Source organism: Elgaria multicarinata, chromosome 2 (genome assembly GCF_023053635.1).
Source record: "Elgaria multicarinata webbii isolate HBS135686 ecotype San Diego chromosome 2, rElgMul1.1.pri, whole genome shotgun sequence".
NCBI classification, from domain to species: Eukaryota; Metazoa; Chordata; class Lepidosauria; order Squamata; family Anguidae; genus Elgaria; species Elgaria multicarinata.
Window position 1 is genome coordinate 65,693,733 of NC_086172.1, and position 20,567 is coordinate 65,714,299.

General features: G+C 43.1%; 1 protein-coding gene across 1 annotated transcript; it reads left to right on the forward strand.

Moving 5' to 3' along the window:
* Positions 1-549: 549 nt before the first annotated feature.
* DBI (diazepam binding inhibitor, acyl-CoA binding protein) lies at positions 550-11,014 on the forward strand. The gene is made up of 4 exons (XM_063118647.1): positions 550-655; positions 2,048-2,165; positions 6,885-6,947; positions 10,769-11,014. Exons 1-4 carry the CDS (start codon positions 647-649, stop codon positions 10,843-10,845), a joined length of 267 nt encoding a protein of 88 aa, XP_062974717.1. The 5' UTR covers positions 550-646; the 3' UTR covers positions 10,846-11,014.
* The last annotated feature ends 9,553 nt before the right edge of the window (positions 11,015-20,567 follow it).

Consider the following 20,567-nt stretch of genomic DNA (forward strand, 5'->3'; position numbering starts at 1 on the left):
GTTCTGCGCAATATGCGCTTTGCGCGGAACGGTTATCGCAAGGCAGTTTCTTTGCACCTTTTGTGGCTTATTGCATCCCTGCCATGGAGTTATGCATGACTGGTGAGTTTGGTTGATATCGCTTGTTCAGTAGTGGCCGTTCTGGCCATCCCATTCTGTTCCGGACGTTGTTTTTGGGAGTTCTGGGGTTAATAGTGATATAATATTGGCATAGTTTTAGTCCTAAAATATTGTTCCCAAGTGTTGCTAACACATGCCACTGTTTTTAGTATGTTTTTTTAATATAATGGGGTCGTTCCGGCCTGTTCCGTTCCGTTCCGGCTTTTACACCGTCCCTATGAATTGCTATACGTTGCCATCCAACTCTGCTTCTCTCCTAAAGGAGTTTACAAACTATTCCCTGAAACCGGAAATGAGGATACCTCGCTCCTTTTTCTAGCTCTCTGGCGACAAGTGATTGCGGCTCGTCAATTCGTTCGTTTCCCGAATCGCGACGGAACGAAAGGCCTCGAGGCTCCTCCCCTTCTCTGTGATTGGTCGGTGCGAGCTGGGCTGATGCGTGAAATAGTGGTGCGAGTGAAGTTGTTACGGAGGGCTAGTCACGTTTTTTGTTGCGCTGCTGGAAGTGTGCTGTACTATCGCCATCATGACCCAGGTGAGCCCTCCAGGGAGTGCTGCTAGTGGCTGCCTTTATTGGGAAGGGCAGCAGCGACTTTTAACGCTGAGCCTTTTGTATTGGGAGGGAAGGAGGGTGCGTGCCCTTCCATCCGGTTTCCCCTATTCGTTTCTCCTCTCTCTGGCAGGGAGTCCGGAGCTGAGTTTTTCCTCGCTGCCTAATCCTTCCATTTTGTGTAGCTTGTGTTTCCCCCTGCCCCGCCGCGTCTTTTTCTTTTTAAAAAGCCCCCCACCCCGTGTTCTAGAATCTAGAACTCTCGTTTCTGTCACCTCTTCAGCTTTTTGGAGTCCTATTCATTTGCAGTGTGGTGGCAAAACCGTAACTGTTACAGAAGGTCACTTATTTTGAAGTGGTACAGTTAATGGTCACCGCACTGCAAATGTGAAGCATTTTCACATTAAAGTGCTGGCTTTGGTCCCCCTAGACCGGTCCTGGAGATGCTGACTGGCTGCAGCTCTTCAAAATTTTCACCCTATATCAGGGATTGAACTTGTGCATGTAATGTAGCTGTTCTGCTGTTGAGCTATAGCCTCTCCTTCAGAGTTTATTTAACTCTCCTGGATGGTATTAAACTGTTCTCGAATAACGAGTCAGATTTTTATTGGATTTTAAAGAAACTGGGCTTTCCATAGTGGGCCAATGGGCTGCTCAGTATCTTAGGGACCAGTATGTCATTGCAATCCCTACTTGCATAAAAGCAAAAAAAAAAAAATCACCAAAAAAACCTTTTAAGTGGTTATCTAAACTAACTAGTGCAGTTTAGAATTTGCTTAATTGTTTGGGCTGCTGAGGGAAAGATTCTCTGGTTAAAGCTTAAGGTTTCTTGTTGGTATCTGAAGTTTGTATATGAAATGGCTACTTAATATGCTACCCATTATCTGTAACAAACTAACTTTTAATGTTTGACCTATGTAAAAATGCCCATATGCATTCATGTATGTATGCATGCGTGCACTGGGAAACAGTGGCCACTTGTAGCAAATACAGTGCTACGTGCATGAGCAGTTTATGTGGGTCTAGCTGCACGTGGTTCTTGCCCAATGTTTCAGTGGGAACTAGTCGTCTGCAGAGAACTTGTGTAATATGTGAGGCAAACTGATAGCAATGCTGAGAGCATCTCTCCTGCCAAGTGTTGGGAAGGTTTACAATTTCACAATGCTCCCACCCACAGGAAGCTTTCGCTTCTGATTTCTATGCTGATTGCCGAAATAAATCCCCGTAATTATGTACTAGGACTGTAATCCTGTGCACGCTTGCCTCAGAGTAATTCTGGTTGAACTCCATGGGACTTGCTTCCAAGTAATCATGCATAGGGTTATGCTGCAGGCCGATTAAGCAATGAGTGTAATAAACATTCCTTACTTGAAATAGGCAGAATTTGATAAAGCAGCTGAAGAAGTTAAGAAGCTGAAATCCAAACCAGCAGATCAAGAAATGCTGGACCTCTACAGCCATTTCAAGCAAGCTACTGTTGGAGATATAAATACAGGTATGAGTTAACTTTGATAGCTGGTGCAGTTGGGCCTGAATGTAGGAGACAAATTCAAATCCTTGTTTGACAAAGAAGCTAATTGGGGTGATGCTTAGTTTTCCGTTTCTGAGTCGTTGCAAGGAGAACTGTGAACCATTGTAGATACAGGCATGGCATGTTCTTTTCAGGCTCTACAGATAAACAAAAGCCTGTATTCCATGAAAACCCAAGTGAGCATCATGTTCAAGTGAAGTTTAGAGATATTTAATTGTAGATTTCGCAGTTGTAAATATCCCCTCAACACATAAGTTTGGAAATACCCAAAACATCCTTGTAAATAGGTCAACTTGACTTCCAGTTTCCAAGCTCCTAGATTGGTTGAAAGTAACTGATGTGAAAGTAATGAAGCTGCTGTTCATTACTTTTTTCAAGATCTTTTTCATACCATAAGGTGGTAAAAGTATCACTTGCTACTTTGTGGATACATGACATGAAGCCACTGTCAATCCTGCTCCTTGGGCTGTATACATACTTCATAGAAGTATAATATACAAAAAATATGTGTAAATATTTTAAAAAGTAATGTATGGAGCAATGAGAACTATAAGAGTTGTGCCAGTAAAAATAAACTGGTTTTATTTCAGTCCTCCCTGTTTGGACATCTGTGGGCCCATCTGTGGCAGCAGCACTTTGAGATATGCAGGGCCTTTCGTACTTTAGGGAGTCTGTATGAGACGCAAGCAGCATGGAGATGGAGTGGCTGCTAAGATTCCTCACAGATCATCCAATTCTGACTAATCTTCATGAAACAATAGATACCTCAAGTGTGGTGGATCTTGCAGTGGTGTCTGTTGAAATATTCTGCACTAAGTTTTAGCTTAGTTGGTGTCTGATCCTGATATCTTAAGTGAGGCAGTTAACTAGAACCAGTAGTCTGTCTAAAGATTCTAGTCCAAACGTGACTCCCAAGAGTTTTAAGGTAACTTCTAGAAGTTTTTACAGCTCTAAAAGAGATGGAGGCAAATCTACTTCAGGCTTGCCAATTCTGTGTTGTTGTTGTTTAAAAAAACCATGCCCTTTCTATGAGGGTCTTCAACATAGGACTCATGAAACAGTTGCAGAGTCATTTAGCGCCTGTAGGAATCACAACCATAACTTCTGAAACAATGATGGTAACTATTTAACCTCTGGTCCAGTTGAGCTGCCTATTACGAGCAGGATCAACTACATTTAGAAGCCAGAACCAACTCCTTATTCCCCCTACTCATGTTTCTGGTCCAGTATTGAATAGGATGTGGATGACTCTGCCACTATTGATGTGTTAAGTCTCTAATCAGCAGCAGTTTCTGCAGCTTAAACTCTCCCTACAGCCTGAGTTCGATCCCAGCGGAAGCTGGTTTCAGGCAGCCGGCTCGAGTCGACTCAGCCTTCCATCCTCCCAAGGTTGGTAAAACGAGTACCCAGTTAGCTGGGGGAGAGGTAATAATGGCTGGGGAAGGCAACAGCAAACCACCCCGCTATAAGGCCTGCCAAGAAAACATCAGTGAAAGCTGGCATCCCTCCAAGAGTCAGTAATGACTCAGTGGATTGAATTGACAAGAGGATTGAATAGGATGTGGATGACTCTGCTGCTATTGATGTGTTAAGTCTCTAATCATATTATAATAATTATTATAATTATTCAGAAAATAAATACCGAAAGTACCAGTGCAGTTGAGGTAGCAGTTATAGCCTGGAACATTATGCTTGGGTTCACATTTCTAGGGGAAGATTATCAGATACCCTAGTGGAGGATGGAAAGAACATTTACAGGCTATAATGTTTAAACTGGTGTCCAATAATTAAAACAACACTTAGCACAGAGTTTGTGGGTCACCTTGGATATAATACTACTTGTGGGAGAGGGCATTTCAACATTCTTGCCAAGCTCATCAAGAAATGACTAAAGTAAGGTTGGTGTGTGCTATATGGAATGGAAAAGCCGTAAGACTCTCTTATATGAGGCTGAGGGAGATAAAGCCCTTGTATGTCTGTTTGCTTTAAGTTCAGAATGAAACTTTCCAGTGTTTGGTTAAATACCCTTATAAAAGACCATCATATAAATATGACTCTTGTATTGATCATGAGAATCAATATTTATATTCAGGGGCAAGTCTTCTCATTACTTTAAATAGTGCCAAGTCAGCAGCCTGATCCACTTAGTGCTTCAGCCTATCCGTCAACTTTTAGTGCAGGCGAACCATGCCTTCCCTACTTAGAACTGGAACAAGAGTTTTTGCATGCCGTGCTATGCATGTTTAGACAAAAGTCCTACAACTCCCAGCATAACTGGCTGGAGCATACAGGAAGTTGTAGGATTTTGTTTCTGTTTAAACATGCCTAGGATTGTGCGCTAAACATAACTTTGCTTTTTCTGCAACTTATACAAAAGCAAAGCTGAAGAGCAAGCATGATGCCCTGATACTAAATAATAATGGCTAGAGGACTGACATGAGTGATTACTTTGCAACAATACTGATACTGTTGGACATACTGGGGGAGGGGAATCTGAAACGGTTGGCTAATGTAGTGCTGGCACCTGCAATGGAGGACAAGGAACAGTAGCTTTGCTTTACACTGAGATGCCACTGCCAACTAGAACTAAAGGTCATCCACTGCTCCTTGCAAGTGGCTGTTTTTCATAATACTCTCATTGTCAGCTTTGGAATAAAATGACATGTGGTTTTGCCGGTGAATTAAGTTTGAAATGCTCAAGTTTGCAAACCAGAACACAACTCTCTTGTAGCTGCTTCTCCCCCACCCCAAAAGCACAGACCTAGGAAGTAGATCAAAATCTGGGCCTTTCCTAAGCCCTTTAAAAGAGCACAGAAGTTCAGGTCCCTCTTATGATAAACAACTTGGATCGAACTCTATTCCCATCCCCCAGAGATGTTGGGATTTGGTAGGTTATAGAGGGAAGAGAGACTGTGTGGTACGGTGGCTACTACACCAGACAAAGTCACAAATGGCTGACTGAGCTGGGCAGGGAGTTGCCGGCTCCAAGTTCAATCAAGCCTCTCTGTCACCCTTTGTTTACGGTGCGACTATAAAGACTACTGAGCATGAATGCAAAATGCTTCGAACACTTGAAAAAAACAATATGAAAAACTAATAGCATGCCATGCGTGCTATTGATGGTAAATTGGAACCCAAAATAAGTGACCTTTTTCACTTAACTGTTTCCAGAATAGGATCTGCCTCCATCTCCCATAGCATGGCTACTTGCTAGAATACAAAGCAGAAAACTCTAGAATATGTTCTCATGATTATATACTGAACAGGATTCTACTTGTATAGAAGTACACTCCTTTCACAGAACAGCTATGATAACTAATGAGCAGCTACCTATAGAAGCAATTGTTTTAAAATTAGCACCTCCTTCTGGAAAGTTTTGTGTATTTTGTGTTACAACCCACAGTAAAGAGATTATTTTACGCAAATGTCTTATAATACATGGGGAAATGTTCTATTCCAAGCCCAATGTATTACATCCACTCTAATTCAGAGCCTTCTTCAGGGGTTGTATTAAAGTGCCTACAAAGATATCTGATAGCTGTATCTCCAAAAGCAAAATACTTGTCAGTTTGTATCAAATGTTTCCAGTCGTTGTTTTTGCACTTGTCAGTTTGTTTTAGTAAATGGATCTTAAGTGTCCTTGGATATGTACTGAGATGGGAATCCATGACTTGTCCTACCATCCTTTCTATTTCTAAATGAAATGCCATAGTGCAAAAGGCATGTGGCTTGCACAAGAGAGTTTAGGATTACCTTTCCTAAAAGGCTAAAATTAGTTGAAAATTATCATCTTTTATAGGTCTGTAAAAGTCTGGGGCACATTCTCTTTAAATTTTAGGCTGTTTAACTTCCAGAAGAAGATTCTTTCCTCATGGCAGAACAAGCATAGAAGCCTACATTTCCCAAATAAAATGTACTCATCTTCATTCAGGGGTTCGATTTTGGAGGAGATACCTTATGCTGATTTTCATTCTGGTCTCGGATACATCCTAGTCAGCTTTCAGATTGTATGTGAGAATATGATCTCCCTGAACAATGATGAGTCGAGAGTGTTTGCTAGTCTGTGTACTCTTGCGCAAAAAGCAAACATGACATGTTGTGCACATAATCTTTAGATTGAAGCTGTTCCAAAGAAAGATGTTGCTTCTCAGCTTATCAGTGGCTTTGCAGAAAACGTCATGGTTTATCAACCATTAGCTTATCCACCACCTAGGCAGGATACAAACTTTAGCAAGAATATCTAGAATCATCTCTTTAGTACACAGCAAGGTCTTGTTTACCCTGGTTCAGCCTTAGACCTAAACATTGATTATAACAGACAATAGCCTATGTGCCTGGCAAGCCTCTAACATCCTTCAAGGTTTTTAGCTTGACTTAAATGCTTCTGGCTTTAGGTCCCAGACTCTTAAATAATATGTGTGTATATAGCAGAGGTATAAATATTTATACCTTTCCCAAACTCAACCAATTTCCTATTTCATATCTGAAGTCCAAATGGACAACTTGATTTTAAAATCAATTGGTCTCTTGTTGCTCATGAGTTCTGATCATCGTGACTTTAAAATGGTTCCAACCTGCATGTTAATGTGATTTGCCTCTGTTCATGTGAACATGGCCCAAAGCAATCTACTGTAGAAAGAACCACAATGTGCCTAAGAGTTATGTTAAGATGTTGTCTTTCAGAGCGCCCTGGAATGCTTGATTTCAAAGGCAAAGCCAAGTGGGATGCCTGGAATGCGTTAAAAGGTAAGCCTTGGCCAAAGGTTGGTGAAAATTTATGTATTTATTTAAAACATTTATATCCTGCCCTATATCATTAAGATCTCAGAGCAGCGTACAGATAAAAACATACAGTATAAAACAATAAATATGCACAGTTTAAAACAAATTAAAATGGCAAGTATGACTAGAGGTATAAAAGGGGAAGTTCTAACATCTCAACCAAATCTTCAGGCTGCAAATGGAAGAGATTTGATTGAGTGGAGTCCTGGCAGGTGAAAGGCAGTATTAAAGGCAATTGACCTTAGCACATGTTTCATTTGCTCAGGTGTGTGTGGTGGGGAGACGGGGCTCCCATAAATTATAGTTAAATAAACAGTCAAAATTCTACAAGAACTAGAAGAGTGAGGGCACAATTTTTTGCATGATTAGAAAGAAAAAAATCCTACAGCAACCAACATGTCACAGCCAACATGACTGGCCGTGGCATGCTGAGAGTTGTAGGCATGGGGCTGGTAAAGCCAGTTCCCAGCAGAAGCACCAGTTGGAGAAGAAGCTCAGTTGGGAGCTGGCTGACATCAGTGGGCATGGCCACAGCTGCTGATGCCATGTGGGTGGGGCCATGCCCCTGACATCATGCAATCTGAAGAGGACTGGGTGCTGTGTCATCTCTCACACACACCCTATTAAATTCCCACCCCTGGCCTAAAGTTATAGAACACATGGACTGCTTGCGTTACATGGCTTATGGGTTAGATCAGTGGTTCCCAAAGTGGGCGGTATTGCCCCCTTGGGGGCAGTGGGATTGCATAGGGGGGCGTTAAGAGGCAAAGGGACGGCAGGGGGGTGCTGGCAGGCAAAGGGGCAGCAGGGGGGCGTTCGAGGTGGTCTCTCCAGAACGTCCTAAAACCCAGGGACTGAGCAGGAAAGAGCAGCAAATTCAGCTGCTCTCTCCACATGGCTCCTGCTCAGGAAGGACTTTCTCACTCACGCAGCCGCTCTCTCCTCCTATCTCAAGCCCACAGCGGCCCCACCAGAAGTAGGGGGTGGGGGAAGCGCCCACAGGAGGCAGCATAGCAGGAAACAGTGGCGAATTCAGCTGCTCTGCCCACTCTTCTCCTGCCTAGAAGGGTCCAGGGCTTCTTTCCTGCTGGAGCCACCGCCGCCTGCTCGCTCGCTTGGCCAGAGCTGCTCCCTCCTACAAGCTGCCCCGGCAGACCTCTCGCAATAGTTGCTGCACAAGGCGGGAGCAGCAGCCATGTGGCAGAGAGGAAGGAGCATGTGGAGGATGGCGGGCAGCAGAGCAGCTGCCAAGAACAGCAGTCAGCCGGCAGGCTGGGTGGGGAGCAGGACTGCTTGTGCTGCTGCAAGGTATCACCAGGCTCCCTTCCCCTGCCAGGAGTTGCAGATTGGGGCCATCTCCCCTCTGAGCGGCTGCCCTCCTGTCGTAATCAGCCTGGCAGCTATTGTGAGGCTTGGGGGGAGGGGGGGTTGGAGAGAGAGAGATGGGGGGGCTTGGAGGGAGGGGGTTGGAGAGAAAGAGAGATGCTGTGTGTCTCTGTATGTGCTCCCACCCTCAAAAAAATCTGGACTACAACAGGATTGGGAGAGAAAAGAAAAGGGGGAGGGAGAGAGAATTGCAATTCCCCAGGTAAAGAAGATTCAGCAGCACCTTTTTCCAGAATGCTTACTGAAACAATTCCTATCTGCCCTTGCTTATTTCATCTGCCCCTTTTTTCAAGCGTTCTTTTGGTAAACATGGTATGTGTGTATCTTGTGTCACCATAAAAACAGAGCTGCAACACAATCCTAAGTATGTCTACTCAGAAGTAAGCCCCACTGAGATCAATAAAACTTACTCTGAGGTAAATGTGCATAGGATTCAGCCTGAAAACGAAGAGAGGGTGAAGAAAAGACAGGAGAAAATGAATTGTAGAAATAGAATAGCAAGGTAACTGTGGGATATTTAACCATATTTAAAGACAGTAAGTACAGTAGAATTAGTGCCCCTCTACTTCAGTCCCAGCCAGATTTTCCATAGGAAAACTCTGTACCAGGTGGCAGATAATTATTTTAAAATTTTAATTAAAATACATTATCCTTTCTTATAACAAAATGGTGCTTACTCCTAAGTAAGTGTGTTCCACTGAAGAAGGAAATCCTATTTGATTCCTGTATTCATGCTAGTGTGACATGATAAGTTAAAGGCACAATTTCATGCATGTTTAGACAGAAAAAAGTCCTTCAACTCCTAGAATCCTCTCTAAATGGGAAGCACCTGCCCCAGGCTTGCCGAGGGAGGGAGGGAAAAGAGAGCGAACGCCTCTGTTTGCAGCCAGCATGGCAGGGCACACCAATTGGATTTTGAATAAAGTATTCAATTAATTGTTACTGTTTTGAATTTTATTGTTATTATCTTCCTTGGTGGGTCGTTGAAAACCACTATTCTGAATAATGATTTTTATAGTGTAGGGCAGGGGGGCGCTGGGCATGAGTTTGTGGAACCAAGGGGGCGGTGACCTGAAAAAGTTTGGGAACCACTGGGTTAGATCCATCTTAATGTATTTAACACTGTTAAGCACTTAATGTAGTTTGAAACAATTAACTAGGCTACTGTTTTCAGTAACCTGTGTACCATAGCTCATTACCTGGGGTTCATTCATTTCCTAATGGTGGCTGATGTGGAAACCCATGAGAGGATGCCATGGTACTGCTATTTCCAGCTTGCAACAAGTAGACCTCCAGGAAGTAGAGCTTCTACTGGTAGCAGCTTGACGTAGTGTGCTTGAGACACGTAAGGATCTTTCCTTATGTGTAGGAGTAAAACCCACAAAGGATGACAATTCAGTAACACACGGTTGGCTGATTATTGATGTCTCGAGGAAGCTGGAATCAAGAATGTGGCTTTCCAGCCCTAGCTAGCATAGCCAGTGGTAAGGGATCATAGGAGTTTTAGGCCAAAACAGCTCCCATAACCATTGGCTATGCTGGTTATGGTTGATGGGAACTGTACGCCAAAACATGTGGAGAGCCACAGATTGCCCACTCCTACTCAAGATAATGAAGGAAGGCTTTTAATTAGGTTTTCAAGGCTTGAGTCACATGATGTGTGAACTTTTAAAAAGTGGCTAGTAATTGCAGGCCCTCTGTTGTACTACTGTTTACATGGGCTGTTGCATGTGTATCTTCTGGACATCTGCAGGAATTCAATGTGTGATGAAATGCAGGGACTTGACATATAGCTTTCTCTTAGCTCATTTCAGAAAGTCATCAAGCATTTGACAGAACTTAATGACTATTCTGTAGAAGAGGCTTGCTTGCTGTGGCTTTTTGAATTATGTTTGTTGATACACTGATCACTGACTATTTTAAATCTAAGTCAGTACAAACTCTAATGGTTCCCTCCTTCTGCTTCCTGGTCCTCATTAGGCCCATGGCTTCAGTGGCTCAAATGGTGCAAAAGCTGGCCATCTAGTCTCCATCTAGCATTGCATGAAAGTGCTGGGGTCAACTAAAACAGTAACGAGAGAGAGAGAGAGAGAGAGGTTGTGTTGCTGGGCTGAACTTTTCCCCAACAGGCTTCTCAAAGTTACAGAATATCCTTTGTTCATAAACATGGCAACTCTAAATCTGGGGAGCTGTGAGAAGTTAGAGAATAAAAATGATCCACAGACCAAAACATAATTTCAAGCAAAGGTACTCCTAGAGGTCATGGCTGTTGGCTGAGTGCACCTTAAGCATGCCATGGAGTGGAGAAGAGTGGGACCGATAACATCTGCATGGATCTAATGTGTGTTTCTGTTTCTAATATTGCGTTTCTGTTCACCTGGCTAATTTCTTTCTTTCAGGAACGTCCAAAGAAGATGCCATGAAAGCATATATAGCAAAAGTAAAAGAACTGAAGGAGAAATATGGAATGGAATGAAACTCCTACCTGCATGCCTTAATGGAAACATGCCTTACTAGTACTGTGAATAACTACATTGTGTGCTACACAGTACTGCAGTGCCAAGTATTGATGCCACTTCCGAATGAATAGCTGTGTAAATCTACTTCTAATGGTTTCTAGAATAAAGCTATGAAATTCATAAAAACGTGATTGGTTTGCCTTAATACACAGTGATAATGAGTAACATCCTTTGCTTGTCTCTTCAATAAAAAAACTGAACATGGATCTCCCATCAAAAAGTCAGGTAGGTTCCAACATTGTCATTCCCCCGATGGAAGCTGTTCTATCAGGAGAACCATAAGAGGGGAGCAATTCCCTCTTCCTTGTGAATCCTGAAAATCTAATCTGGAGGGCTAGAAAACCCTTTGGAGCAGATTTTAAGGCCACACAGAGGGCTGCAGGGGAAGCAGGGAGGGAGAAAGTTCCATCACATTAGCAGATGTCTACTAGCACATTGTTGAATTTAACTATATGACTTGCATGGTATCTACTTTGGCTGTTCAAGGTCCCTGGTTGACAAGCCTGTAACTCAACAAGAGTTTGTTTATTTATTTATTTATTTATTTATTTCACTTATATACCGCCCCCGTAGCCAGGGCTCTCTGGGCGGTTTACAGAAATTCTAAAAAATTAGAATAAAAACGAGAATACAAAATTTAAAATTCTAAAACACAGAACATACACACATAAAGCATTAAAAGCCATTAAAAACTAAACATGTGGGTAATTAAGATGTGCTGCTATATGCCTGGGCAAAGAGGAAAGTCTTAACCTGGCGCTGGAAAGATAGCAGTGTTGACGCCAGGCAAGTCTCATCAGGGAGATCGTTCCAGAGTTTGGGGGCCACCACCGAAAAGGCCCTGTCCCTCGTTGCCACACTCCGAGCCTCTCTTGGAGTAGGCACCCGGAGGAGGACCTTAGATGTTGAACGTAGTGACCAGGTATATTCACGTCAGGAGAGGCGTTCCGTCAGGTATTGTGGTCCCAAGCCATGTAAGGCTTTATAGGTCAAAACCAGCACCATGAATTGGGCTCGGAAACATAAAGGCAGCCAGTGCAAGCGAACCAGAGCAGGTGTTATAGGGTCGAACCTTCTGGTTCCCGAAATCAATCTGGCCACTGCGTTTTGCACGAGCTGCAGCTTCCGAACCGTCTTCAAAGGCAGCCCTACATAATGTGCATTGCAGTAATCTAACTTGGAAGTTACCAGAGCATGGACAACTGAAGCCAGGTTATCCCTGTCCAGATAGGGGCATAGCTGGGCTACCAACCGGAGTTTGTAAAAGGCACTCCGTGCCACTGAGGTCACCTGAGCCTCAAGTGACAATGATGGATCTAAAAGAACCCCCAAGCTATGAACCTGCTCCTTCAGGGTGAGTGCAATCCCATCCAGAACCAGTAGAACACACACACACACATCCTGTCAGCGGAGTCACCTACTAACAGCATCTCAGTCTTGTCTGGATTGAGTTTCAGTTTATTAGCCCTCATCCAGTCCATTGTCGCAACCAGGCACCGGTTCAACACATCCACAGCCTCTCCTGTTGAAGATGAAAAGGAGAAATAGAGCTGCGTGTCATCAGCATACTGATGACAGCACATTCCAAAGCTCCGGATGACCGCACCCAGTGGCTTCATGTAAATGTTAAACAACATGGGGGACAAAACCGACCCCTGTGGGACCCCATACTTGAGAGTCCACGGGGCCGAGTAATGTTCCCCAAGCACCATCTTCTGTATCCGACCCGCCAGATAGGAGCGGAACCACTGCAAAGCAGTACCTCCTACACCCAGCTCAGCGAGTCGTCCCAGAAGGATACCATGGTCAATGGTATCGAAAGCCGTTGAGAGGTCGAGGAGAGTCAACAGAGTCACACTCCCTCTCCTGTCTTTCTCCCAACATAGGTCATCATACAGGGCGACCAAGGCTGTTTCCTTGTCAAAACGAGGCCTGAAGCCCGACTGAAATTGGAGGGTATCTCTGTTGTGGTAGCTGAAGTTTAATACAGGCTGTTCATAGGCTATGGGGTCCAGTGGAGATGCTCTCATTGGCTTAGAGCCAACCAGAGATTATCATTAAGATTCATCCCTCACTCATGAATGAGAAGCCACTGCTTCTAATCCTTGGAAATGAAAAATGATGTCTGCCCAATTCTTGCCCGTTACATGCTCAGGAAGCCTATGTTCAATCCACTTGTCTCTTCCCTAAAGAATCAGGTGCTTCTACACAAAGTATGGTTAACATATTTATATGTATGCTGCAGGCTGCACTGTGTAACTCATCAAGATGTAGATGCCAAGCTGACTTGGTATGGCACTTACTCTGATAGAACAGTGCAGCCAATGTGAAATCCCCCCTCTAGTAGTAGGTTGTAGAAATAATGCAGCCTGAAATGCTAGACAGTCAGAAATGCTAGTATTTATTTTTTTAAAATGCTAGGTCTCTGGTTCCTTAACTCTCAAAATTCGCTTCTAATTTAGCAGTTAACTTTAGGGAACACTCAGAGGGAATAGAAAGCCAGCCTTGGTTGCACAGTTCTAACCTTAGAAAGCGGCATGCTAGCCAGTAGTCCCTTCGCCCATATACTGCCTTCCCAGATCTCCCTTAAAGCTGCCTACTACAACCTGCTAAGGAGACCAATATCACCAGTTTAAGCAGTGAAATATGTGAAGGCATTTCTGGCCAACCCAGGTTGTCTACTTGAACTGTGGGATCCTTGTCATACAAAGGGCCTGTTCAGACAACACACAAAAACCATGCTTTGGCCATTAATCCTTTTGCAGCAAATGGTTAGTGAGCATGTTTAAACCATGGTTATGTAGCCATCATGGTTAGGAATGGTTCACACAACACACTGTCGTGGTTGACACAACACACTAAGCCATAATGTTAAACTCAAAATGCTTAACCATCACAGCTTACTGTGTCATCTGAACAGTGTCAAAATGTATCAGCAAACGTATCTTTTCTGTTAGGGTTTCTAACCGTCTAAACCAGTCTTCCTCCAACCTGGTGTTATCCAGATGTGTTACACCTGGAGGGCACTAACTTAGGTAAGTCTGGTCTAAACCCCTCTGATCAGCAATTGTCTGGCGGGACAGGTCTAGCATGAGTTGAGGACATCTTTTCTGTGCCACAATTACTTTTAGATATGGATCAGGTCAGTCTGAACCCAAGACTAGCTGTACACTAAACTGCAAAAGCCGTCTTGGTCACCAGAGGGAGCCAGCTAGCTTCTAATATAGAAAACTTCTGATTAAAAAGGATCCGCTAATTTTGCCTGCTTATGGGTACTGAAGTTTTTAAGGTCAACTGCTAAGTTTTAAAAAGGCCTATACAAATCTATTGCGGCAGTATCTGAAATCCTGCTTGACAGGAAATATAAGTAAAAACCTTTTGCTTTCTAAATCAAGCCACACACTACTCTAAGATCAACAACTGGATTTGATTTCTGGGCCTGAGTTCCCCCTTAAAATCCAGCTGTAGAGACTTGCAGTCTGCCTCAGGGTGCAGTGGAGGTGCTTTTCCTGTTAAAAACTCTGCCCTTCACCACAGCTGCTTTCCTCCCTTCTAAATGAGGCTATGCCCTGCCCATATCTCTTCGTTTGAGGGGGTGTTAATACTGCTAGTAGTATTTTTGCTCAAGTACTTTCTTGTGCCCATCCCCTGATCATCTAAGGCAGATTGCTGCCTGAGGAGGGAAGGAACTACTTTTGACAGTCTTGTTTTTGGTCCTTTAAAAGGGAAGCTACCTCTTAGTACATGCAATACACTTAGCATTAATCAGAAGAAAATTTGCTGCTTGGGGTAGCGGACTTTATAAGGGTGTTAGTACTCTGATAAATATTTAGTTATGCATTTCACACATGCACAGAATAGTTTTATTGCTGCACAGTGAGACTTTCAAAGTAGTGGTGGCAGTACATGGGAAGAGTCTTACATGTGAATTGGCAACACCTAATTCTAGAGCTGATCAACAACTGTCAAGATCATATGCATTGCCCTCAAAGCAAACGTGCACTGGAATGTAGCTAAAACTGGAAAACACTTCCATTTCTCTCTTTCTCCCACCACCACCTGTCCTTCTGAGTTTCAGATTAGATTGTTTCACAATACGTTGGCTAACTTGCTTTGTTTTGCACAGAACTGTTTCCATTGGACATCCTGTTTTTCATTATGATCTCTTCATCAAACTTTTGCCGTTTGAAGTGAGCCAGAATGGTGGGTATGCTTTGAGTCTTGCTCTTGAATAGGTTCCTTGTAAGACCTTGAGAATAAGTTATATAATCTCTGCCTCTAGTCCTTGCAGATAAAACATGAGCCTTTAACCTTACATTTATCTTATTTGCTTGTGTCATAATAAGCTGCATTCAAATATGTGTATTTCTGCAGCATCTAAGTCCTGCAAATGTCACCTCAGCTGCAAACATATTTAGGTGGCAACCCGCTTTGCCCACACCACACCACCCAGCATCACCCTCTTTTCCCCCTTTGCCGGTTTTGATATATGAGGACAATAATCCTGGCCTGCCTACCTTGCAAAACAGTTGTAAGGATGAGTGAGGTAATGTATGAAAATCACATTGAACACTTGAACTGTGCTATGTAAAATGCTCTGTTGTCCTTTATGGAATCAAGATGTGGCAGCTATATCACAGGTATTAGCCTATGAGGCTTCTTATACAGCAGGGATGGCAACGTGTGGCCCTCGTTGTTTTGGCCTACAACTCCCAGCAGCCCTAGACAGCATAGCCAATGGTGAGGGTTACTGTAGGGAGTTGTAGGTAGGGATGTCTGAGGAATCTGACATGGATTCAAATGAGTTAGGATTTCTATGAATCTGAACTTCAGATTCCACAGCAGAATGGCGTTGTCCAAGTCATGTGGATTGCGCGGACCTGCAGACTGATTTTTCACCTTTGGGGGTGGGGGGTTGTGCTCATTCACATGAGCACTAAATATGAATTAACATTTGTGCAAGTGGACAAGAGATGCACTAGTGCTAATGCAAATTAGTGCAAGTAGAAAAAAATTCTGGTAAAACCTCCAGTTACATCAATGAGAGGATGATGGAACAAAGGACATGGGACAGAACAGATTTAATAATACCTGTACATCCCTTGCTGTGAGCCCAAACATCTGGAGAGCCATAAGTTTCCCACTCTGGTATTATGGAGTCAAACCACTGGTCCATCAAGCCCAGTATTTTCTATTTTGATTTGCAGAAGCTTGATTACACCACCCTGAGATCCTTGTGATATAGGGTGAGTTACAAATTCTTAATAAATAAATAAATAAAATGTCAGGAACTGAATCTGGGACTTTGTGCATTCAAAACATATGGTTTATCACTGAGCTGTGATCCTTCCCCTTGATAAGATGTCATCTGATCACTGCCTGGGTATGTGTGAACATGGAGTTCAGAGTATTTCTCTAGGGTGTATTGAACTGCCCTAATCACACTCTTAAAACCCTAGCTTGCTTTGTTTGCAGGGCAATGTCTGGACTTTGGTAGCAACAATGCTTGCAGACACTGATAAGGCAGGGTGTTTCACGTGTTATAATCTTTTTTGAAGCAGTAACCACTGGATTCAATAGAGTGAAACTGCAAAAGTTGACCATTTTATTAACCTGTCAATAAGTTTTTCTTATTGTATGTGGTGTAACTATAACACTCTCTGATCCAAATCATGTAAAATCAGACTTCGTTATTTGAGACCTTTAGCCTATACCCTGAAATAAACAAGGCTGTGGGCTGTGTCCTCTAAGTGTACTCCAGTCTTTGCTGTGTTTTATAGTAACTGCTTTTTCAGCTGATCCTGAAAACTACTTCCTTCAGAGAAAGTCTTGATTCTGAAATTGTGACATAGTCCAAAGGGAGCATAAGATAAGGAAATCACTGAACTCTACTGCTAGTATATGAAATCCCACTAATGTGACTGAGATTCCTTTCAAATTTGATTATATTAGAGTTACGAGGAAGAAAAATAATGAAACGGGGTTATTAAGTGCAAACCAATTTTTATACTTCAAATACAAAAATGTGATATGACCCACAGGCTAACTGGAGAAAGCACATGAAAGATTGCTCAAAAGAAATAATATTCCAGAGTGCAGGTTATATGATCAAATCAAATGTCACCGGGATGTGCTATAGATTTCAGAACAAGGAAAAATGGAGACCATGTGGTGCTGAGTGGAGATCAAACAAAATACAAAATGCTAGAAAGAAATGCTAGGTAATTATGTGTAGTCCAAGCCTATGCATGTTTACTCAGAAGTTAGTCCTACTGTATTCAGTGCAATTTACTCCCACAGGATTGCAATCTAAATAAAGATTTCAGGGATGAAGCAAGGAAGTATCACAGAAGTTTAATTTATGCTGGGGTTTAATTGTTTTTGACATGACATGTACTCAGCCATGACTAAAGGTGAATAGGTTCCTTGATTTGGGTTGGTGGGGAGAGCAAATAACCTTAAGTGTCTCTCCTTAAATCGATGGTCATGATCCAGAGAAGGTTTCAACAGGACTTAATGGAGCAATCTTATGCATGTTTAGACAGAAAGTCCTACAACTCCCAGCGTGCCCCAGCCAGCCATGCTGCCTAGAGCAGGCTGGGAGTCGCACATAGGATTGCACCCTATGTTAGGTTGTTGTTGTTTATTAGTTCAGTCGCTTCCGACTCTTCGTGACTTCATGGACCAGCCCACGCCAGAGCTTTCTGTCGGCCGTTGCCACCCCTAGCTCCCCCAAGGTCAAGTCTGTCATTTCCAGAATATCATCCATCCATCTTGCCCTTGGTCGGCCCCTCTTCCTTTTGCCTTCCACTTTCCCTAGCATCAGCCTCTTCTCCAGGGTATCCTGTCTTCTCATTATGTGGCCAAAATGCTTCAGTTTTGCCTTTAATACCATTCTCTCAAGTGAGCAGTCTGGCTTTATTTCCTGGAGTATGGACTGGTTTGATCTTCTTGCAGTCCAAGGCACTCTCAGAATTTTCCTCCAACACCACAGTTCAAAAGCATCTATCTTCCTTTGCTCAGCTTTCCTTATGGTCCAGCTCTCGCAGCCATAGGTTACTACGGGGAATACCATTGCTTTAACTATGCGGACCTTTGTTGTCAGTGTGGTGTCTCTGCTCTTAACTGTTTTATCAAGATTTGTCATTGCTCTCCTCCCAAGAAGTAAACGTCTTCTGATTTCCTGGCTGCAGTCAGTGTCTGCAGTAATCTTTGCGCCCAGAAATACAAAGTCTGTCACTGCCTCCACGTTTTTTCCTTCTATTTGCCAGTTATCAATCAAGCTGGTTGCCATAACCTTGGTTTTTTTGAGGTTTAACTGCAACCCAGCTTTTGCACTGGTTAGTTATGACTAATTCGTCTCACATAGTCCAAAGGGAGCATAAGATATCTGCATATGTATTTTTGCAATAGAGGCAAACAAGTAAAGATTCCTTTAAAAATAAAAGCAGGAGCACACTTGACAGGAAAGAAGCTTAAGTGTGTGATGGGACTGTACCTAGAGTAAACTCCACTGGAGAATCTGCATCTGAACAAGTATGCATAGGATTGAGCTGTTAATCAATTAAGCTGGTGCTCTTACAGATGTTCCTCTTGATGCATTTTGTAATAGAATACAATTACAACCATATTCGACATTGATGAGGGGAGAAGAATTTTTGTTAATATCCCAACTGGTGGAGTGCAAGTGGTGCTGATTTCATGGTGTATACAATGCAATCAACATGGTAAGATGCTAATGTTGATTTCCAATTTTCCAGACTGCCCACAGTTGCCCAGTTCGCATTTTCCTGCTGAGTTTGCTAATTTTACATGTTGTGCCATCACTGCTGGGAGACTCTCTTGATGAGTAACAACCCCCAGAGAGGTATTCAATACCAAATTGGTCCATTGACTTCCCATTCCCCCAACACGCCGGCCCTAGAACTGGTGTACATCATTTCCCTCCCACTGCAACCAATAGGTGGGAAATAGTAAGAGTAAGGGGAGTGGAGGACTGAAAATTGAGGGACAGCGTATGCTCTTTTCCACTTTGCCAGCATAAGCCTGGTGAGCCTTTGGATATGACAGTTTCTCCACCTTTGGACCTCCAACCTACCCACCACTAGGATTGCTCACCCAGCACTAACTGCCGTGTCATAATTCATACCAGTGTAAGAAGCCAACCCAATGATCACAAAAACATGAGCAAGCTTTTGAGATCTCCAGATCTCTTCATCAAGCAAGTCATAGAAATCAGGTAGGAGAGAGGGAGAAAACGCTGACTTCATCGTGAAATCATGGTGCCTGTGTGATCACAATCTTGAGATGGAATGGTGTGTGTGTGTATGCAAACATTCAGATAAGGCCGGAGGAGGTGAGGCGATGATTTCAGGTTTCATCCAGAGCTACTGAAGCTGCCCCTAGGGCAGTCATAGACTACTTTTTGCTTCCTTTGATATCTGAATCCACAATGTGCGTATACTCCCCAACTGAAGATAGCACAGGAAGCCACTATGGGTGAATTTCTTGTTGTGGTGGCAGCCACCAATTTGAATATTCATATTGTTACATGTGAACCTGGTGAGGGTAGGTTGTTGGGGTGGTTGACAAGCCACCCAAATTCCATGGGCTGATTTAGGGTTGTGGGTGGCTCGTTAACCATCCCAACAACTTATCCATGCTGGGTTTGCATATAATAACAAGCTATGAAGCTTCCTTGCCATGTCCCAAATATTCAAAATGGCCACCGCTGCAACAAGAAGCTCCATGGAGAAATCCACCTGCTGTGACTTCTTGTTATGTGTGTACTAAGACCTCATGTACCCGAAGCAGTGAACTCTAGTCCATAAAAACTAGAGATAAATTTGTTAATCTTTAAGAAGAAACCAGAATCTTCCTTGTTTTCATCCTTTATGAGCCCATAACATTCTTGATGAGCAAAACACAAAGTAGAATTTTCTTACTCAGCTTCTCCAGAGATGTTTATTACTGTTGTGATCTCATAACAGAATAACAGAGGAAACACCATCAAGATCCACCTTTTAAAGTTTCATCTGTCGCAACTCTTTCATTTAGGCAAGTGTAACTCTTCAATAATTTTTTTTTTAAGGAAATGGAAAATTACGTTAATTACATTTTTATCCTGCCCTTTGTTGAAGGAACTCCTTTATGGCTGAGGCCTTCCCAGTCTTCGTCTAGTAGTATAGTGGTAAATTTTGAAGTGCATCACAACTAGGGGTGTGCAGAGTGGGTCTGCTCCTGCCTGAAATTTGGGGTGGCTCTGTCTCCCTGCACTGCCAGATTACTTGTTGGAAAACTGCTCCATTTTCGGAGAACCATGCTATTAGCATCAATGGGAATTAACAAAAATCTATACGTCTATGTCATTTTTAAAGATAAAGAGATGAAACTTTGCACCATGGTAGCTCTTATGAAGGGCTTTAGCCATGCCAAGTTTAAAACAGATCCCTTCGTTCCTCCATTTTAAGAGTTGTTTTTTTTTTTTAATGCGCCCACACGTCGTCGTCCCCCAGGCGAATTGCAGCTTTGGGTGTGCAGGAGGACATAGTAACGTCAGCTCAGAGTTACGGGGGTGGGGTGGGGAGAGGAGGTCGTCGGCAAAGCCTTTGTCACCCCTCCCCTCAGCCGTGGCCCCCATCCAAATCCTCCTGCCCCCAGAAAGAAACTATCGCGGGAC

Coding starts and splice junctions, on each gene's coding strand:
- DBI (XM_063118647.1), top strand. Junction 2,166..6,884: donor TGTTGGAGATATAAATACAG/GTATGAGTTAAC, acceptor GTTGTCTTTCAG/AGCGCCCTGGAATGCTTGAT. Junction 6,948..10,768: donor TGCCTGGAATGCGTTAAAAG/GTAAGCCTTGGC, acceptor TCTTTCTTTCAG/GAACGTCCAAAGAAGATGCC.